Source organism: Rhineura floridana, chromosome 21, assembly GCF_030035675.1.
Source record: "Rhineura floridana isolate rRhiFlo1 chromosome 21, rRhiFlo1.hap2, whole genome shotgun sequence".
NCBI lineage: Eukaryota > Metazoa > Chordata > Lepidosauria > Squamata > Rhineuridae > Rhineura > Rhineura floridana.
The window spans coordinates 10313200-10334359 of record NC_084500.1 but is presented as its reverse complement, the minus strand read 5'-3'; the positions used below and the strand labels follow the sequence as shown (position 1 = coordinate 10334359).

At 46.9% G+C, this 21160-nt stretch overlaps 1 protein-coding gene across 3 annotated transcripts in view; it reads right to left on the bottom strand.

Moving 5' to 3' along the window:
• Positions 1-21160, bottom strand: part of CLUH (clustered mitochondria homolog) — an 89794-nt gene that overhangs the window by 34182 nt on the left and 34452 nt on the right. For all 3 annotated transcript variants that reach the window (XM_061604875.1, XM_061604874.1, XM_061604876.1), the window contains exons 2-8: positions 15322-15515; positions 12476-12647; positions 10835-10978; positions 8852-8979; positions 6751-6905; positions 5160-5285; positions 2955-3102 (exon numbers count right to left, since the gene is read on the bottom strand). In XM_061604875.1, coding sequence (XP_061460859.1) covers positions 2955-3102; positions 5160-5285; positions 6751-6905; positions 8852-8979; positions 10835-10978; positions 12476-12647; positions 15322-15515 — 1067 coding nt within the window. The remainder of the gene's footprint in view (positions 1-2954; positions 3103-5159; positions 5286-6750; positions 6906-8851; positions 8980-10834; positions 10979-12475; positions 12648-15321; positions 15516-21160) is intronic.

Here is a 21160-nt window from a genome sequence, read left to right as displayed (position 1 = left end):
CGGCAAATGGAAAAGCAAGCGGGGAGGAAAAAAGGACGGACCGAGATCGAATGATGGACTACTGGAATACAAGTGGATCAGAGCTAGGCAGCAAACCCCATCCCTACTCATTACCGAGTAGCTCAGTTCAGCTGGAACTCTGTACATGCCCCCAGTGTGTGTAATATGGCTTTGTGCCCAAAAAGTGTGTGTAATTTGACTTTGCTCATAGTATTCGTGGAGGACAGGGAACGTCCCAGTGTGTATGAGTCAGCAATAATCCCAGCCACAATAGGTGGTTGCACCTTGCCCCAATTCATTCCAGAATCCAGCATCTGTCTCAATATGAGCAACACCCTTAATTTAGCAAACAATCCCCCACTGAGAATAAAATGATTAGTCATCCAGAAAGCGCAGCGCTCCCTAATTAAATCAAACAATCCTTTTGCCCAGTCAGACAAATCTAAGCCCATCCCTTTCAGCAAGGTGAGGGTACCTTGCGAATAGGCTGTGTTAATCAGCACAATAATATTCCACCGGCATTTCTTAAGAACTTGCAAGCTCATCCCTCTTCGTGGCCAAGGGAGGAGCCTGCTAAAACAGACTGAATGAGGAGAAACGCCCTCATGGCCCTGTAACATGACTCTTAATAAACTCAACTCAGCATGTCACAGGAACTCTCCACTTGTGGATTATGAAGTGTCGCTCAAGTACCACCCCAGACCATGTGTGAAAAAGCCCCTGTCACATTCAGGGAGAAATTTTTCCTGTAACTGGGTGCACAAACCATCAAGCTTGTTCATATTTCATACAGACATCAATTTCATGTGGATACTTATTTGGACATCTGGAGTGCTTATAGCAACTTAAGTTAAACATACAAGGTGCATGTAGTGATAGCTGTGGTATCCATAATACAAACTGATGGGGGTTTATTGTTATTAGTATAATTCATGTATTTATTTTTCTATCATCAATATTTTTGGTTACTTTATTATTTTTCTCTTTTTTCTATATTTGCAAATAGAAAAATTATTTTTTTAAAAAAGGCCCCTTCCCTGCCTCTAAGCCATGTTTGTTGTTTTTACTTTCAGGACTAGTCAGGGCACTCTGCAGAGAGCTGCCGGCTAGTATTTCTCTCTCTCTCTCTATTTCTTCTATTGTTGAGCTACATTAAAAAGGTTCAAAAGAACCCAAGGGCAAAGAAGGATTACTACTGGGAGGATGCATTCCTCCAGCATTTCTGGAGGGTTGGTACACAATTCCGAACCTGTAGATAGGGGGGAAAGCAAGGACTGCCCTCAGTTTTACAGTGTTGCTGGGTTTTGCCAGAGGTTCACAAGGAAGACACGGCTGGTTTGTCCACGGTGCTGCTAACTTGGTCTCTACATCCTGCTTCTAAGTTACAGTGGAGAAATCCCAACTGGCTCCCTCCACATTTTCCTCTGAACTCAGGACAGGTAATAGTTATGCTCTAAATCTTCTAATTTCCGCTCTCCTGCGTTTCCCCAGTCTTCCTCTCTCTAATCCGGCTCTTGAGAGATGGGAGAACCAATACTTTGCATATAAATGTTCTATCCTTCCTTGTTCCTTCACTTTCCTTGTAAAAAGGTAATGTCTTTCAAGAGGGAAGGACTGTAGCTCAGTGGTTATAGCATCTGCTTGCCATGCAGAAAGTTCCAGGGTCAACCCTCAGCATCTCCAGTTAAAGTTGGGAGAGAACCCTGCCTGAACCAGAGCTGCTACCAGTCAATGTAGACAATACTGGGCTAGATGGACCAATGGCTGACTCACTATATGGCTGGTTCTTATGTTCCTATGACTCTGCCTTCCAGCTCCTTATTAGGCAACCCTCCACCTCCAGCTTTTGTCCTTTACCTTTGTAATAGGATTTAAGTAAATGGTCTGGGAAATGGTGCGGGAAGGTTTGCTTATGCATGCATTATTAACCTGTTCTTTTCTGCATTTTTCTGTCATGACAAAGCTGCTTTGCTCCTGAACCATTTTATATTGGCATGTTATGGCCTTTAATTTTTATTTATAAATAAATATTATAAGTACAGCCACTTAATGGCTTTCCGAAAGAAGTACACAAACACTGGTCCATGCTGAATGCCCCCAAGTTAAGCAAAGTTATCCAAGCCAATGCAATTGTCTATGTACAAGCAATAGTCTCCCGTAAAAATCCCAAGAGAGTAATATTGCAGACTTCCCAAAGTTAGCCTTTGGACAAACAGACATGTAAGATGAGCATACATGATCTGGTAACAGATTATATATTATATCTATATTACATTGTGGGACTGTGGAAAAGCTGTAACACTTAAAAATTAAAGCAAAAGATACACCCCACAAGAATTACCACTTCATCCCTCTATCATCTTGAGTCACCTTCAAACAGGAACTGCCCAAACCTTACCTCTACCCTCAACAGGACTAGAACCTTGCTGCTTGGAAAGAAAGTGGAACATTTTCCCAGGGTGCCCAGCAGGTGTTAGACATCAAAAGTGTAAGTAAGACTGCCAGCATGGCATAATACAGTAGTTATCTGCACAGAATGCAGATAGCCCCAAATGCAACTTTCACTAAAGGAGCAAGACAAAAAGCATCTGCTCAACCTTCTGCCCAGGTCCTCCTTGAGTGGGCAAGGTTCCGGTCCTTAAATTCTACTCAGAGTATACCCATTGAAATTAGTGGACCTATGTTAGCATGTCCATTAATTCCAACGGGTCTGCTATGACTGACACTGGATACAACTCTTCATATTTACACTAAATTTGGACTTATAGGACACCCCTTCAAATAAAGGATACTCCTCTGTAAAGTAGGACACGGTCACCCTACATGAGGGCGTTTCCCAACCTCTTGTGGCTTCAAATTGCATAGTTACCTGCATGGAATGCAGATAGAACCAAGTGCAACTTTCAGTATAGGACCAACACAAAAAGTTGCCCCCGAGCCCAAACCATCACTACCTGTCCTGGGATATGCTCTTCGTAGCCCAGCCTTGAGGTATAAGCATCTTCCGCTCTCACACAGTCCATGGCATGCTCAGCCAGAGGTGCTGTCCAGCTGTACACTTGGAAGGGAGTGGATATCCTCTCCAGTGGGTGCCTCTGGACACTGGTTAGGAGTCAAACAGTGCACAGCAGTCATTATCTTTCACTCCTCTGCAAAGCACAACATCTTTTCAATATTATGAGCTACAGTGCTTAAGGTCATGAGAGTGATCGAATTCGATATCAGAGGATTAGAGGGCCAAACTTAGGAGCTAGGCAAAGATCATCCCCCCCATCCTGCAATCAGGCCTTTAATGTATCCTCACTGCTGTTTTATTTACTGCTTTCAGTAAATGGCATGTTTTAAATTTATTTTATTTCCGATTGTTTGATGAATGGGGTAGAAAACTAGAAACCCTCATAATACTTTTTTACGCTACCAGACATTTAATGTGCTATGATACCACTTTAAGCAGTCACAATTACCCCTCATAGAAGTCTGGGAACTGCAGTTTTTTAAGAATGATGAGAGTTGTTAGGAGACCCCTTCCCCCCCGAGCTACAGTTCCCAGAGTGATTTAACAGTCCATTCCTCTGCCCGGGGAATTCTGGGAATTGTCGTTCCATGAGGGGAATACAGGGGAGAGGAAATGTACTGGGTTGGGGTGGTATAGATGGATTTCATACTGCAACACTGTGTTGCAGGTCCTATCTCCATTAGCCACTAAATACCCAAAGGGAAGAATGCACAATGCAAAGTCACATCTGCACTATACATTTAAAGCACGAATATGCCTCTGTATTAACAGCCATGGCTTCCCCTTCCCCCCAATCATACTGGGAACTGGAGTTCGTTAAGGATGTGGAGAGTTGTTTGGAGATATATGTTCCCTACCAGCTCTCACAACACCCTTAACAAACTACAGTTTCCAGGATTCTTTGGGGATAGCCACACCTGTTAAAGTGGTATTATAGTGCTTTAAATGCATAGTGTGGATGTGGTCTCTATAATACCTTCTTACCTGCCCATTTACCAAGAAAAGGCAAGAAATTCAAAATTGGGACTTGAGCTCCTTTTATGGAAGAGTTGTAGCTCAGTGGTACAGCACAGGGTTTACATGTATCAACAGTGTGATGTGGCTGCAAAAAAGGCAAATGCTATTTTAGGCTCCATTAACAGAAGTACAGTTTCCAAATCATGTGAAGTATTGGTTCCCCTCTATTCGGCACTGGTTAGGCCTCATCTTGAGTACTGTGTCCAGTTCTGGACACCGCACTTCAAGAAGGATGCAGACAAACTGGAACGGGTTCAGAGGAGGGCAACGAGGATGATCAGGGGACTGGAAACAAAGCCCTGTGAGGAGAGACTGAAAGAACTGGGCATGTTTAGCCTTGAGAAAAGAATGAGGGGAGATAGGATAGCACTGTTCTTGAAAGGCTGCCACAAAGAGGAGAGCCAGGATCTCTTTTTGATCATCCCAGAGTGCAGGACACAGAATAATGGGCTGAAGTTACAGGAAACCAGATTTTGACTGAACATCAGGAAAAACCTCCTAACTGTTAGTTCTGTACAACAATGGCACCAACGCTCTAGGGAGGTGCTGGGCTCTCCAACACTGGAGGTATTCGAGAGGCAGCTGGATAGGCACCTGTTGGGGATGCTTTAAGTTGGATTCCTGCATTGAGCAGGGGGTTGGACTCGATGGCCTTAGAGGCCCCTTCCAACTCTACGATTCTATGCAGAAAGTTTCAGATTCAATCTCAGCATCTCCATGTAGGCTGGGAAAGACTGTTGTCTGAAAACCTCGAGAGCCGCTCCCATCAAATGTGGACCAAAGGAAAATAGGAAGCTGCTTTGTACCAAGTCAGACTATTGATTAATTTAGCTCTGTATTGTCAACACTGGCTGGCAGCACCTCTCCAGGGTTTCAGGCAGGGGATGCTCCCAGCCCTGCCTGGAGATGCCAGGGATTGAACTGGGACCTTCTGCATGCAAATGAGATGCTGTACCACTGAGCTACGGCCCACTGGGCTAGATGGACCTTCTCACACCACACATTTCCAAGGTCATCTTTTCACCCACCTTAAAGTGCTAGCAGCTTGAGTTTTTCATTTGGAAGGACAGGAAACAATCCAAGACAAATCTAGGAAATTATTGGGGGGGGAAGAGGGGAAGGTTACCGTTTCTTCTGCAGAGAAGCGAAGTTTCTTTTGAAGGTGGGGCTGATCTGATTCAGCAGCTCTACCAGGGAGTGGCTGAGGAAGCTGGGATTGGCAGGCTTAGGGTTGAAATTGTATGCCGTGGACCTGCAAAGGTAGAAAGAGGAAGCGACTGAAAGCTCAGTCATGGAAGGGAAGGGGAGACAAAGCAGAGGCGCGTGGAGCCACTGCGGAGGAGGAACTGCTTGCCTGTTGGGTGTCTGAAAGGCTAAAGGCAGATGTCTGTTGTAAGCCTCTTTCAGCACTGCTCGCTGTGGGAAGGCAGCATATAACCAAAACCAATCTCCAAAGCTCAGAACAACATCACAGGCAACAACTACCCTCTTCCCCACTTCAGGGGTCAGCGGCAACCACAACAATGACTGGCAACGTGGGACGCTGTGGATCCTCAATGTAATACATTCTGTTTGCACCGTTTGACCTGTAAAAACGATCATCCAGCCCAAAGCACAACATCTTTTGAAGAAGGGGGGGGGGCTCTGCAACAAAATGTTGTAGTGGAAAGTGCTGCTGTTGAGGATTCCAGGCACCTTTTTTCTGTCTCTCCACACATACTCCCCACTCCCACCCTGAGTCAGCCAGCATTCTGTGACCATTGCACATGCTCACTCCTCACTGGGCTGTTTTGGACTGCTTATATTAATAAGAAGGATGCAGACAAACTAGATCAGGTTCAGAGGAGGGCAACGAGGATGATCAGTGTCTGGAAACAAAGCTGTACAAGGAGAGACTGAAAGAACTGGGCATGTTTAGCTTGGAGAAGAGAAGACTGGGGGGAGATATAATAGCACTTTTCAAGTAGTTGAAAGGTTGTCACACAGAAGAGGGCCAGGATCTCTTCTCGGTCATCCCAGGGTGCAGAACACAGAATAATGGGCTCAAGTTTCAGGGAGCCAGATTTCAGCTGAACATCAGGAAAAACTTCCTCACCGTTAGCGCAGTACAACAGTGGAACCAATGACCTAGGGAGGTGGTGGGCTCTCCAACACTGGAGGCATTCAAGAGGACAGCCACCTGTCAGAGATGCTTTAAGTTGGATTCCTACATTGCTGTAAACCACCCAGAGAGCTTCGGCTATGGGGTGATATATAAATGTAATAAACAAACAAACAAACAAATTGAGCCGGGGGTTGGACTCAATGGCCTTATAGGCCCCTTCCAACTACTATTCTATGATATGCTTAATGCAGGACTGATGGACTACTTTTATTGTTCATGTCAGCCAGTGTGGAGTAGTGGTTAGAGTGTCAGACTAGAATCTGGAAGGCCAGGGTTCAAATCTCCACTCAGGCATAAAGCTCACTGGGTGCTCTTGGGCCAGTTACTATCTCTTAGCCTAAACTACTTTGCAGGGTTGTTATGAGGATAAAATCGGGAGGGGAGAACGATGTCTGCATGCCACCTTGAGCTCTTTGGAGGAAAGGTGGGCTATATAAATGTAATAATAAAGTTTGTTCTTTGTTATACTCGCCAAGTTAAAAAAATTGTATTTGTTATGTATATACGTGTACAGACACACACACACACGAGTCAACAGTCCATAGCAACTTACTGATTGAGGTAAAAGCCTCGGGTGGATGCAGTGATGCTCACGTGTCGCTCTTCCATCGTGATAACATACAGGTACATGAGGTCCCCGTGCATCTTGCGGTTGCCGGGAGGTGGGTTCCAGCCACTCATGGTCAGCACTTTCAGGCACTGCAGAGGCTTTTGGAGGATGGAGATGGGAAGGGGGAACAGGAGACATATAGTTAGGAGCACTTCAGAACACACACATGTGCACACAAATAGCTTGGATCTCAAAAACTCTGCAGCCTTGTGTGGTTCAGCTGCGTTGATCACAATACCCCTGAAAGCAGAATTTTCCCAAACTCTTAAGACAATTTTTCTCCTGTATTGAAGTAGCAGACACACTTTAGTCTTCTATCTGTTACAACTACACTGGCTGCCTGTACACTTCTGAGCCTAATTCAAAGTGCTGTCTTTGACCTATACAGCTCTTTAAAAGGCCAGGACCTCAATATATTCTGGAACCTCTCCCAATGTAAACCTGCCTGCATCCTTAGATCTAGATGGAATGGAATATCCTGGAAAAGGGCATAGATTCCTGGCATCGTGAATAGGAATACTCAACACTACAACATTTTGTTGCAACTCCCACTTATAATAATAAAACAAATCAATAATCACAAACTGCCTGCTCTCAGAGTCTGCCCATTGAGTATATTCCAGACACTGAGCACGCCTCTTCGCCAGAAGGAAGCCAAGTCCAGAACAACTACTCAGAGAGACAACAGTCTCTCTTATCTCACAGGTATTCCTTTGTCTCTGCACCAGAAGCAACGGGATGATCCATTTTCACTGGTGCAGACCTATGACACCACCACCCTGTCCCCAAAAGAGGCTGACTGCCCTGGACTTTGCTCCTTTCAGAGACTTAGACAGAGATGCAACAAACAACTTCTTTTATAGATGGCTGCTTTGGTTCATTGCTATTAATTTGCTCACAGCAAAGAGTCCGAGACTTGCTGCCATGGAGCAAATCAAAATCAAGAGATCCTCCTGGAAAGGGCGAAGGGAAAATCACACAGGAAACAAGGACTCATGCACAAAGTAGTCAGGCTCATTACAGTAGTTTGACACCGAGAAAGCCAGCTGGCATGTGCAACAGGACCAGATGGCACAATGTACCCCGGAATGCACAACTTCAGGCTGCAGGTGGGAGATGGTGCTCTCAAATGCAATGTGTAGATGGCTCATAAAGCAGGTCCCAGGTTAGAAGCACGGGAAGCTGCCTTGTACGGAGTCAGACCAATTGTCCATCTAGCTCAGTGCTGCCTACATTGACTGGCAGCGGCTCTCCAGGATTTCAGGCAGGGGTCTCTTCCACCAAGAGACACCAGGGGTTGCACCTGGGACCTTCTGCGTGCAATGCAGAGGGTCTGCCACAGAGCTATGGCCCTTCCCTGGCTTCCGTACAGAGGGCTGGGAAGGTCCCCTGCCTGAAACTCTGAAGAGCCTCTGCTGGTCAGTGTTGACAATACTGAACTAGGTGGCCTGATCCAGTATAAATGGAGCTTCCTATATTTTTATGAATACAAACTCCAATGCCTCTGGAAAGGTTGCATGTCAGGAAATTGGTTACCTTAGAAGCATTATTTTCATAAACCGCCCGTCACATACACAGCGTCAGAGTTACAGTAAGAAAAAAAATAGAGCAGAGCAAACTATTGACTGTTCGTCGTGAAGCACACAGCGCCACATGATGCTGCTGATCAAGAAACTCAGAGGGTTTTCCCCACCCCTCAGCTTGCGACCCCCCAAGATCCAGACTGACGCAGGGCAAACACAGGTAAGCAGCAAGCTGCCTTATGCCAAGCAAAACCCTTGGTTCCTCTAGCTCAGTATTGGCTACACTGACCGGCAGCGGTACTCTTGGGTTTCCTTTTCCCTGGAGATGCCAGGGGCTGAACCGGGGCCTTCTGCACACAGAGCAGATTCTCTGCCACTGAGCTAGGGGTCACCAGGGGCCGTGAAGGGCTAGTGGGTGGGTACCCTGCCAGTGGGTGGGTACCCTGCCAGTGGGGAGGAACCAGATTAGGTGGGACAAGCCTGGTGCTTTTCCTTGCTCACACACACTTGTACGACTCTACCTTCCAGTCTCTGTTCTGAGGCTGAAGGGGGCAGAGGGGCCTCTCTTTGCTCCCTGGCAGGATATGTTCAGGAGGGGTGCAGTCTATCTGCTCCAGTTCTGCGCCTTTCTTCTTCCGCTTGCCGCTGTCTAGAACAAAACACAGGGGTGGGGAAGACAGGAGGGATCAGTGCAAACAAGAGGCAACCTGCAGCGTGCACGTGGGAAGTGGAACCTCATCATCTTATTTGCATATGGGTAGTAAGGACAATGAGGTCTAGAAACTTGTTTTGTTACAAAAACTTGTTCTCAGGAATCTGAATTCAATACCCAATGTCCAAAGCTCAGTTCTAGGCTGTGGACACATCACACATTTAAAGCAACCCCCCCCCCCAAAAAAAAAGAATCCTGGGAACTGCAGTTGAAGGGTGCTGGGAATTGCAGTTCTGTGATGGGTAAACTACAGTTTCCAGCATTCTGTGAAGCAGTGTGCTTTGAAAAGTATAATGTGTATGTAGCCCGAAGGGATGGAAACCTGTGGCACACCTCAAGATGGGATTGACTCCCACTGTGCCTGCCACCACTGGTTGGGCTGATGAAAGATTAGGAACCAAACAGCGTCTGAAAGCCACAGCTGCCACATCCTTGTTCTAAAACTTTTATCTGGGCTACTCCACTTCAGACTGCAGGCGAGGGCTCACCAGACACGACTGTGTTTCCTTACCATTTTTTTCTTGTTCAACCTTCTCCCCACCATGCAACCTTTTTACAAGCAAGGATGGTTTTTGTATGAAGGAACATTCCGTAGCGCAAGGCCTCGCCAACAGCCCCTCCATAGGTTTAGCGCAAATCTGAAACACTGAGCAGCTATTGCAGATTCCTTAGAATGAGCTTTTTTTTTTTAAAGCAAGTTTCTATACCTTATTGTCTTGATGTTTTTGAGGAAAATGCAAGCTATTTTTAAGACTGCAGTTTTCAAGAGGTAGTACAGGCACACCCTACACAGCCCTACACAATTTCTTCCCCGTGTTTCCCTAACCCAGCCATGTGAAAGCACTGGCATGGAACTCTTGACCACAGAGAAGTTTGCTTTTTCCTGTTAATTGCACCAGCCAAGCACAAACTGGCACAGAGCGCAGGATTCGGCTCCCCAAACACCTCAGTTCTCCATGTAAAGGAGCTTCTACCTGGTACAGTGAGGGATGAGGTGGGGGGTGGATAAACAGCATAACCACCAGCTGGGAGCAGCAGTTTTGGATTCTTGGTTGTAGCTTTTGCCACTTTGCAGGGGTTGGCGATACATAATTTGGCAAAAGACTACCACTGAGTACAAATCTGCTGCATTCCAGGAAAGTTTACACAGGCGGCAGAAGTAGGTCCTCTCCTTGCAACGCAAAGACAAGCCCCACCTGTCTTCCTGTGGTCGCAGTTCGTCCTAGTCTTGAGGTTGGGTAGATCAAAGGAAACAAGGGCTGGGAGCAAAGCCACGTAAGCTGGTAGGGAGGTCTCCCCAGAAAGAAGCTCAGTTTTTCGAGTGACCGTCCAGAAATTCACACCAAGAACCACCCCAACCATCCACAGCAACACACTGCTCAAGTTAACCACACGTTGCAGGAAGCAGAAGGCTTGTCCTGAATCCCCCATGTGAAGTTGGGCCATCAGGCCCAATGGGGCAGTGCCCCATCAACATAAGCCTGCCTTCACCTACCTGCTTGCAACCAGTCAGTGGGTGGCTCTGCCTGTCACTGGCTCTACATACTGTTGGGCTCCCTGCCTTCTGCCGTGCCCATCCCATTAGGAACCAGTCACCCCTGCTGCCACTGGCTGTTCTTCCACCTCCTGTTGGGCTCCCCACCTTCCACCCCCCCAGTCCCAATGGGCACCAATCACCACTGCATGTGCCGCGACCCTCCGCACATGCAAAGCAGGCCATCAATTTAGCACCTTTCTTGGCATGCCAAGGAAACAGAAGGCAAGACAGAAGCAACAGAAAGATCCTGCATACCTCCAAGGTCCCCTTCGGTGAAGACACTGAGGAACGACAGCGAGTTGCAGTCAACACCATTGAAGGCATCAGAGGGATCAAGGCTCTTCAGGAGGTCTCGGATGTGCCGGACGTGTATCCTGGCTTCTCGGACTGTGTATGGTTCTGGGGGTTGGGTGAGAGCAGGGGAAGAAAAGGGATTAAGGCGCATGGCGGACACTTCATCTGGAGTCCTGTGTCCAGTTGTTGGCACGGCACTTCACAAAAGATCTAAACTGGCATGAAAACACGTCCTACAATGACAGGCTGAAGGAACTGGGAATATTGGTCTGAAGGCACATAAGGCCAGCTCCCTGCCGAAGCTAAGCAGGGTCAGGTGTGGTCAGTGCCTGGATGGGAGACCGCATGGGAACCATATGTAAGCTGCCTTGGGTTTCTATCATGAAAAGAAAGGTGGGGTATAAGTGTAATAAATAAATCAATAAATAAAGTTTAGTCTGGAGACAAGATGACCAAAGAAGGAGACGTAATTGCGGCCATGGGGAGCCTTAGGGCCCTCCAGAGGTTGCTGAACTACAACTCCCATCAGCTCCAGCAAACATGGCCAACGGCCAGGGACAGTGAGAGCTGTAGTTCAACAACATCTGCAGGGACAAAGGTTCCCCACACCTGCACTGTAGCCTTCTTCAAAGACCCAAACAGCTGTCACATGGCAGAGGGGCAAACACTTTTCCTCTGCTGTCCTAGAGGGAATGTCTAGATTTAACAGGCTCAAGTGAGGGCAGATTTTGGATGAACATTTGGAGGAACATCTTGATAGTACAAAGAACAGTAACACCGGAACCAATTCCTCCAATTCCTCTACAGTGGTGGTCTCTCTCTCACTCCATAGGCCTGGAAACATGGGGCTCTGCCTTACACTGAGACCGATTATCAGTTACAAAACCATCAGAAAGTAACAGCATCAGTTGACCTTTCAGGTTCAGAAAAGGGCAAGCAAAACTGCTAAGGGGCTGGAGCAACTCTCTATGAGGACAGGTTACAACATTTGTGGATTTTTAGTTTTAGAGAAAAGGCAAGTAAGAGGTGGCATGACAGAAGCGTATAAAATTATGCATGGTGTGGAGACAGCGGGTAGAGAATTTATCTCTCTCGACACTAAAATTCGCGGACATCCAATGGAGCTGAACGTTGGAAGATTCAGGATAGACAAAAGAAGGCGTTCCTTCGTGCAGCATATAGTTAAAACTATGGAATGCACTCCTACAAGAGGTAGAGATGGCTACCAACTCAGATGGATTTAAAAGAGGATTTAGAGAAATTTATGGTGGATAAGGCTATGAGTGGCTACTAGCCATGCTGGCTATGCTCTGCCTCCACAGTCGGCTTCTGAATGCCAGTTGCTGGAAACGGCAGGAGGGGTGCGTGCTCTTGCATCAGGTCCTGCTTGTGGATTTCTCTTTGGGGCATCTGGTTGGCCACTATCAGAACGGGATGCTGGCCTAGACGGGATGCTGGCCTGATCTAGCAGCCAGGCTCTTGTTATGACAGGAGTTTTACTTGGAGGGCCACAAGTTCCATATCCCCGACTTTTAACCGGTGTCTACCCCGTGCTAAGAGGCTGTAACCCATCCTAGATTGTCTGTGCTTTCCAAGCACTACCTTCAACTACTTTCAGCACTGAATCTTCTTGCAACCCTTCAATGGTTTTCAGCTCGGCAAAGTTATCCAGAACGTTGCCGTCCAGCTGCAGGGAGAAGCATGTTCGGTGACAGGTGTCCTCGCGATCCATCAGCACCTGGTGGATCTCCTGGACCATCTCTTGGGGAGAGACCTGGCAAATAGGTGGGGCGGGGAGGGGGAGAGTGAGAAGCAGGTTCCATATATTCATTTTTATTAAGGAAAGTGAGGTATTAATTCAAAGCGGCTTCCACAAAAGAAGTTCATTACATATAATGCAATAAGCTTGTAATAAACTTGTTGTTATGTGCCTTCCAGTCAATTTCAACTTATGGCGACCCTATGAATCAGTGACCTCCAATAGCATCTGATATAAACCACCCTGTTGAGGTCTGTGGCTTCCTTTATGGAATCAACCCATCTCATCTGGCCTTCCTCTTTTTCTACTCCCTTCTGTTTTTCCCAGCATTATGGTCTTTTCTAGTGAATCATGTCTTCTCATTATGTGTCCAAAGTAGGATAGCCTCAGTTTCATCATTTTAGCTTCCAGTAATAGTTCTAGTTTAATTTGTTCTAACACCCAATTATTCGTCTTTACACTGGGCTTTTAATATTGCAGCTTCAGCCCTCTGGAATCCGCTACCCGCTGAAGTTAGACAGATGCTCGATGTCATGGTGTTTAAGAGCCTACTGAAGACTTTTTTTTGTTTAAGGCGGCTTTCCCAAGGTGTGCATATTAATTGTAAATCTATAGGAACTGTAGCTTGTTAAGGGTGCTGAAAGTTGTTAGGAGAGCCCTGTTCCCCTGAGGAAGGCCAAACAAGAGATGGATTGATTCCATAAAGGAAGCCACAGACCTGAACTTACAAGATCTCAACTGGGTGGTTCACGACAGATGCTCTTGGAGGTCGCTGATTCATAGGGACGCCATACTTCGTAACTGACTTGAAGGCACATAACAACAACAACTTCTGGGTTTTCAAGGACACCATGTGAGGGATTGCGTACAAAGCTCTCCAGTTTGCTTTTCACACATATGCAGCTTCGTGCAGGTTCCCCTGTGATGCTGGAAGCAACCCTTCCTCACCCCCCTAAACAAAAGAGAGCCTGCTAGGAAGTACCTGATAAATGCTAGCACTGGCCATCCAGACTGATCAGGTCAAGCTCCTAGATCTGAGATTGTTTATAGTAAGCCTGCCACAGAGAGAATACCCTCTCGGGCTGCCAGCTCTCCCCCCGCCCCCACTGCAAACTTCTGAGAGCGATGGAACTACTGAAAGGGTGTTGCGATCAGCAGAGGGGCGGGCCGAGAGGGTCTGCAGGGAAGGAGGCAGTCTTTTCTTTCAGATATTTGGGGCCTACACCATTTAGGGCTTTAAACATTAATGCGACCACCTTGAATTGGGCCCTTAAATGAACTAGCAACTAGTATGTCACTTCACGTGGTTTTGACCAACGCAGGAACAGCCATGCATAAAAACCCCAGCGTTCTATAGAACAGGGGACGGCCACCCTTATTCAGCCCCCACTTCCAAGGGCCAGATGCCAACAGTGGGTGCAACTGACATATGCTCCTGCAGCAGCCGCATGCGTGCACACGCTCGCCACACATCCACGTGTGAACACCACACAAGCACACAGAACATTCTCTCCTCAATGTTGAGGGAAAGACTGTTCCATGCAGAGTAAAAAGCAGCATTTCTACCCCCTGAAGTGAGGGGGAGTGAGGGGGAGAAACACTGTCTTTGCACAAGCAGAGGGTTTTATCTCCCAATTTAGCCCCAGGCACCATCGGCCGGAGATAATGCTGCAGGCTGACAGGCCAGATCCACCTGCGGGTTAGCTTACCCCTGCACTAAAAAGCTGTCTGCCATCCAGCTCTTTTGCTCATTTGAGCTCTGACCAAGTTGAGTACCTGGGGGGGCATCCAGAATGTATGCAGCGCCAACACCAGTATCTGAAAAAAACCCTAGCCCTTTCTGATCAAGTTTCTAGTCCTTGAAGAGGCTACGGATGAATGGATGGAACAGACTGACACTTGGACCCTTGCCCACTTTTGCCTCACAGCACCGAGACGGGGAGGGGAAAAATCACATTCTACTCTTCAGCTGTCTCTGCGCATAAGCTGCACCTCTTTCTCTCTGTGCACAAAGTTATACTATGCCCACCACTGGCCTACAGCCGTTGGTAGGGTTGGCCAACAGCAAAGGTAGCCTTTGGGGCAAAATAGGTTAGCCACCTGGCTTACTCAATCAGGATCCAAGGCAGCCTTCCTCAACATTGTTACTCTCCAGACAGTGGCTGTATCCGCACTTTACATTTAAAGCAGTATCATACCACTTTAAACAGCCAATGGCTTCCTCCAAAGAACCCTGGGAACTGTAGTTTGTTAAGGGTGCTGAGAGTGTCTTCTATTCCCCTCACAGAGTTCTCTGGGAAGAGGGGTTGACTGTTAAACCACTCAGGGAATCGGAACTCTGTAAGGAGACTAGGGGTCTCCTAACAACTCGCAGCCCCCTACAGCTCCCAGGATCCTTCCAGGAAAGCTATGATTGTTAAAGTGGTATAATACTGCTTTAAATATAAGTTGCAGAGAGGGCCAGTGATGGACATCTACTCCTATCAGATCCAAACCAGGATGGCCAATCCTCAGGAATGACAAGAATTGTGGTACAAGCAACGTTTTGGAGGTTACCAGATTAGGGAAGACTGATCTACAGCAATAACTGTAATAACCATCCAGTTCATCCATCAATCTCATTAGAGTTTGGCACAGAAGGGGCTCAACCAAGGAGATATTGACCAGAAGTCCTTCCACAAACACTCACTTGCAGGGGAAAGGGTTCTACTGCTGGCGCATGGACTTTGACCGTAAAACCGGTGTCTTGGATGACGATGACTTCTTGGTCATTCCCATCGTCTATGTGGTCTGGTTCTTCGTGGCCATTCTGTCTGGTCTCTTCTTTGTGGTTCTCATGCAAGCCATCTCCATTCATCAGTGCTATGCTGGATGGGTGTTGCTCTGGCCATAAAGGAAAGGGAGACAAGTTTAGGTTTTCACCGTCTGGACGCCCGAAAGAGCATTGGTACTGATAGTGATGTCAATTTTCTGGAAAAGTAATTTTTGTTGTCCTAAACAGAACGAGACCTGGAGCTCAGGTTGTCTCCTGTCGCCTCCCCAGAACAGCTAAAAGTATTTGAACAGAAATTCTGCAAAGGGACTAGAGGTCTCCTAACAACTCTCAGCCCCCAACTCTCAGAAAACACCCAATGAAAAACATTTAATGTGAGTTAAATGTTCTATTTTTCTGTTCCAAGAAACATCCAGGACATGACAATTTGAACTGGAGGCATTTTCCATACATCATTTAGATTTTTAGAAGAACAGAAGACATTATTGAAATGTTAACATACTAATTTTAGCATGCCCCAAAGAGCTGCACATTTATGCTTGCATGTTTCCAAGGAATAGCCACTGGTAAAAAAAAGTTAATCACAACTTTCAAACTGCCCAGTTTCAGTGGTCCTGTATTCATTGTACCATTTTTTGAGAGGATGTATTTTTTTAGAAAAGTTCCTACATAAAAACATATCACCAGAAAATTTTTTTGAAGAACCTCTACTTCCCACCCCAACCCGCAGAGTCAACAAAAATATGTTTATTACATCCATCTCCCCGATCCAAGGATGGAATAAATACAGGGTTTTCCTGACATTATATCCTCTCAACAATCCTGTTAGATGGGCCAAACACTCCCTTCTGCCTAGCCCAAGGTCAACCACTGAGCTTCATGGCTGTGGGTGGGATTTATATCAAAGTCTTCCTAGTCTTTTGTGCAACTCTAACCATAAGCCATACTGACCCTCAACAGAACAGAGAGAGAGATCACCCCTCCATCCTTATCTCAAGGAAATGGCCCAAAGTCACCCAGTGAGCTTCAAGGCTAACTGAGGATTTGAACTTGGGTCATCCTAATCACAAGCATGTAAGAGGAACCCTGCTGGGTCAGGCCAAAGGCCCATCTAGTTCACCATCGTGTTCACAGTGGCCAAGCAGATGATTATGGGAAGCCCACAAACAGGACCCGAATTTAACAGTGCACTTGCGATTCTCAGTAACTGGTGTACAAAGGCATGCTGCCTCCAGCAGTGGAGAAAGAAGATATTTATTGGATTTATATCCCGCCCTTCCTCCCAGTAGAAGCCAAGGGCAGCAAACAAAAGCACAAAAAACACGTTAAAGCATCATAAACAGACTTAAAAATATATTACAACTATTAAAAACATTAAAACAAAACATATTTTAAAACATTTTTAAAAAGTTTTAAAGACATTTTTAAAATGTATTAAAAAGCAATTCCATCACAGATGCAGACTAGGATAAGGTCTCTACTTAAAAGTCTTGTTGAAAGAGGAAGGTCTTCGGTAGGCGCCGAAAAGATAACAGAGATGGCACCTGTCTAATATTCAAAGAGAGGGAATTCCACAAGGTAGGTGCTGCCACACTAAAGGTCCGTTTCCTATGTGGAACGGACCTCCTGATAAGATGGTATCTGCAGGAGGCCCTCACCTGCAGAGCGCAGTGATCGACTGGGTATATAAGGAGTCAGACAGTCTTTCAGGTATCCTGGTCCCAAGCTGTATAAGGCTTCGTACACTAAAACTATAACCTTGAACTTGGCCCGGAAGCAAATGGTCAGCCAGTGCAATTCTTTCAGCAATGGGGTGACATGTTGGCAACACCCTGTCCCAGTGAGCAGTCTCGCAGCCACATTTTGTGTCAGCTGCAGCTTCAGGACCAACCTCAAGGGCAGCCCCACATAGAGCGTATTACAGTAATTGAGCCTAGAGTTTACCAGTACATGGACAACAGTGGTCAGGCTATTCCTGTCCAGAAACGGCCGCAGCGGTCTTCTCAGCCAAAGCTGGTAAAAGGCACTCCTAGCCACTGAGGTCACTGGGCCTCTAGCAACAAAGATGGATCCAGGAGCACCCCCAGACTACAGACCTGCTCTTTCAGTGGGAGTATAACCCCATCCAAAGCAGGCAACTGACCAATTATCCAAACTCAGGAACCATCAACCCACACAGCCTCTGTCTTGCTGGGATTCAGACTCAGTTTATTGGCCCTCAACCAGCCCACACAGAGTCCAGGCAGCAGTCTGGGGCTTGCACAGCCTCTCCTGATTCAGATGTTACAGAGAAATAGAGCTGGGTATCATAGAATAGTAGAGTTGGAAGCGCCCTATAAGGCCATCGAGTCCAACCCCCCGCTCAATGCAGGAATCCAAATCAAAGCATTCCTGACAGATGGCTGTCCAGCTGCCTCTTGAATGCCTCCAGTGTCAGAGAGCCCACTACCTCTCTAGGCAATTGGTTCCATTGGTATCATCAGTGTACTGCTGACACCTTGCCTCAAATCTCCTGATTACTGCTCCCAAGGGCTTCATACAGATGTTAAACACCATGGGAGACAAGATGGTACCCTGTGGCCAGGGGCCAAAAGACAATCGCCCAATGCTATTCTCTGAAAACTTTGGAGATAGGATTGGAACCACTTTAAAACAGTTCCTCCAATACCCATTTCACCAAGTTGGCCCAGGAGGGGCCGCTGAGAGATCAAGTAAGAATAACAGGGTCACACTCCCCCTGTCCTTCTCCTGAAAAAGGTCATCCATCAGGGTGACCAAGGCCGATTCAGTCCCATAACCAGGCCTGAACCCAGACTGGAATGGGTCTGTTTCATCCAAGAGTATTTGTAATTGCTGCGCCACAACCCTCTCAATCACCTTCCCTAAGAAGGAGGTATTTGTGACGGGTCGGTAATTGTTGCAGACCAATGGGTCCAGGGTGGGCTTCTTCAGGAGCGGTCCGAACACTGCCTCTTTCAGGGTGGCTGTAACCACCCCCTCCTGCAATGATGCATTGACCACACCATGGATCCACTTGGTCGAACCCCCTTGGCAAGCTTTAATAAGCCAAGAAGGGCAAGTGTCGAGAGGACATGTTGCTAGCCGCATCATCGCAAGCATCTTGTCCATGTCATCAGGCCACACCAACTGAAACCGTTCCCAAGAAGTTGCAGCAGACGTTGCACTGGACACCTCTGCGGACTACAGTAAATGTGGATGAGGAATCAAGATTGCTACGGAGGCAAGCAACTTTACCCTCAAAGTGCCTTTCAAACAATTCACAGTGGGCCTCCGAAGGGCCTAAAACGGCCTCCATTTCCTGGAGTTGATGTCAACAGACTCCTGATGATATGGAAAAGGTCCACTGGACGGCTACTTGAGGATGCGATGGAGGCAGAGAAGTGGGCCTTCTTCACCGCCCTCACTGCCACTCAGGAGTTATGTTTTACTCATGCCTGATCAGCCTCACAGCACGTCTTTCGCCACTTGCGCTCTAGCCGTCATCCAGCCTGTTTCATTGCCCTTAGCTCGCTGGTGTACCAGTGTGCAAACCGGACTCCACAATGCCAGAAAGGGCGCTCAGGGGCAACCACAGCATGACAGGGACTTCAACAAGGTCACCTGCTCTACTTATTGGGAACTCCCCCAGGGCTTTCAGGAACCCACCAGATTCCATTAGTTTCTTAATCTATCCATCAGTAGATGGTTACCATGTCCGACAAACTAACTGCTGCACCACAAAACCCACTCTTCTTTATGAACCTCAGTAATCCATTCAGATGCCAGGTCTCCAGCCAGATGTTGAGGACTCTGAATCAGAGTCACATCAACCCAAGGTGGATTGCTTCAAGTGTGCCACCATTTTGTCTTGAGGAAAGAAAGCAAAGCAGAAGGACTGGGTGGTGGAGTGTAGAGAAAGATGGACATGGTGTCCCACATGGTATCCTCTCAAGACCCCTGTGATGGAGGTAAAATCAGGCTGAGAGCAAGAGGAGTCAGCCAGTCACAGTTGAACAGGAATGTAAAACAGAGCCTGGCTGGTCCAAGTTCAAATACTATTGACTACCAGTGGAAGTTGTTTATTAGGATGAATGGGCCTCACCAGCCCCAGTCTGCCCTCAGCCAGCCACACCTGCCTTCCCTCATACTGAGAGCCAGTCCGGGGGATGGCACCAACCTTCACTGTCCACCAGGGCTGTGGAGTCGGTACGCCAGACCTTCGACTCCGACTCCTCTATTTTTCTACTGTCTGACTCTGGCTCCGACTCCTTCATAAATGGCAAAGGTATATTAACTAGTAATAACAATTTTACTGTAGTAAAATGGTAGCACAAGGCATTTCATCACCACCATGTGAATCCAGAGCTTAGAAAAGTTACTTTTTGAACTACAACTCGCACGAGCCCAATCCCTGGGGCTGGATTCACGTGGTGGTGATGAAATGCCTTGTGCTACCATTTTACTACAGTAAATTTGTTATTACTAGTTAATATACATTTGCCATTTATGAAGGAGTCGGAGTCAGTACATTTCTACCAACTCCGACTCCACCCAAAATTGCTCCCGACTCCGACTCCACGACTCTGACTCCACAGCCCTGCTGTCCACTACCTCTTGATAGCATCTCTCCTGGCATAGTAAGGTGACAGAGGAGGGGGAGATCAAACCAACGCTCTTCTCTTCTCGGTTTTACAAAAGCTCATCCACGCATGAGTCGCCAGCAGGAGATTCCAACTCGCCGTGGGGAACCAGCTCTGGAAGGCTTGCTTGCGACGACCGATGCGTCAGCAAGCCATGAGCTTAAAGCTGGAGCTCCCAAACCGTGCAAGGCCAAGAGCCCAGTTTGCAAGTTCCATTTTGGTTCCCTCCCACCCCCTTTTCAGATTGGTGCTTACTAGAAATAAGTGTTCCACTTTCTCTCCCTTTTCACCTTGCCAAAACGAACAAACAAGGGTTTGCATAGAGAGGATAAAAAGAGAGGCAGCCAGTGGAGTGAGAGAAGCAGCAAAAATACAAGGAGTGAGATTCATTCAGTTCAAGTTTGAAAAGCCCTCTTTAATTACAACCACCAGAGAGTGGGTGTAGACAGATTTGCAAAGCCCAGAGGCACCTCCATTCTCCTGCAGAGGATCTGCAGATTACACAAAAAGCAGTGAGCTCGTTCACCTGCCCACCTCATGCAACTGGAAAACTGATGTGCTAATGTCACACGCATTATACACATAGTTCTTTACACTGCAAAGGCAGCGGCTTCAGGAACTCTTGCTACTTTGAGAGCTTTAAAGTCAGAAGGCAAAGCCAAAAATATCTATATTTTTGCATACAGCAGTGTGCTTAGTGGCAGACTGGGACCTGGGAGACCCGGGTTCAAATTCCTGTTTGGCCAGGGAATGTATTACGTTTATAGAACTCTTGCTACTTCAAGAGCCTTCAAGTGAGAACTCAGAGCCAGACCAAGTTGTTTAAGTATTCCGATCTGTATTATTGTATTTGGACAACGATACAATTGGTCGTGTGCTACTCTGAAATCCTAAGCAGGTTGAAGGGTGATATATAGCAGTTTCTAAGTAAATAAGGTAACAAAGGAGGAAGATTTAAGTGGGTAAAAAAAGGAGAGTCGCATTTCTAGCATGAAACACGTAGCCGCTCTTGTGGTAGGATGGTATAACAGCCCAGCAGCCGACTCCTTGCCAAAATGGACAAACACCATCAAAAATTGCAACACAGCAAGATCAAAGGGCAAGGATTGTGAAGG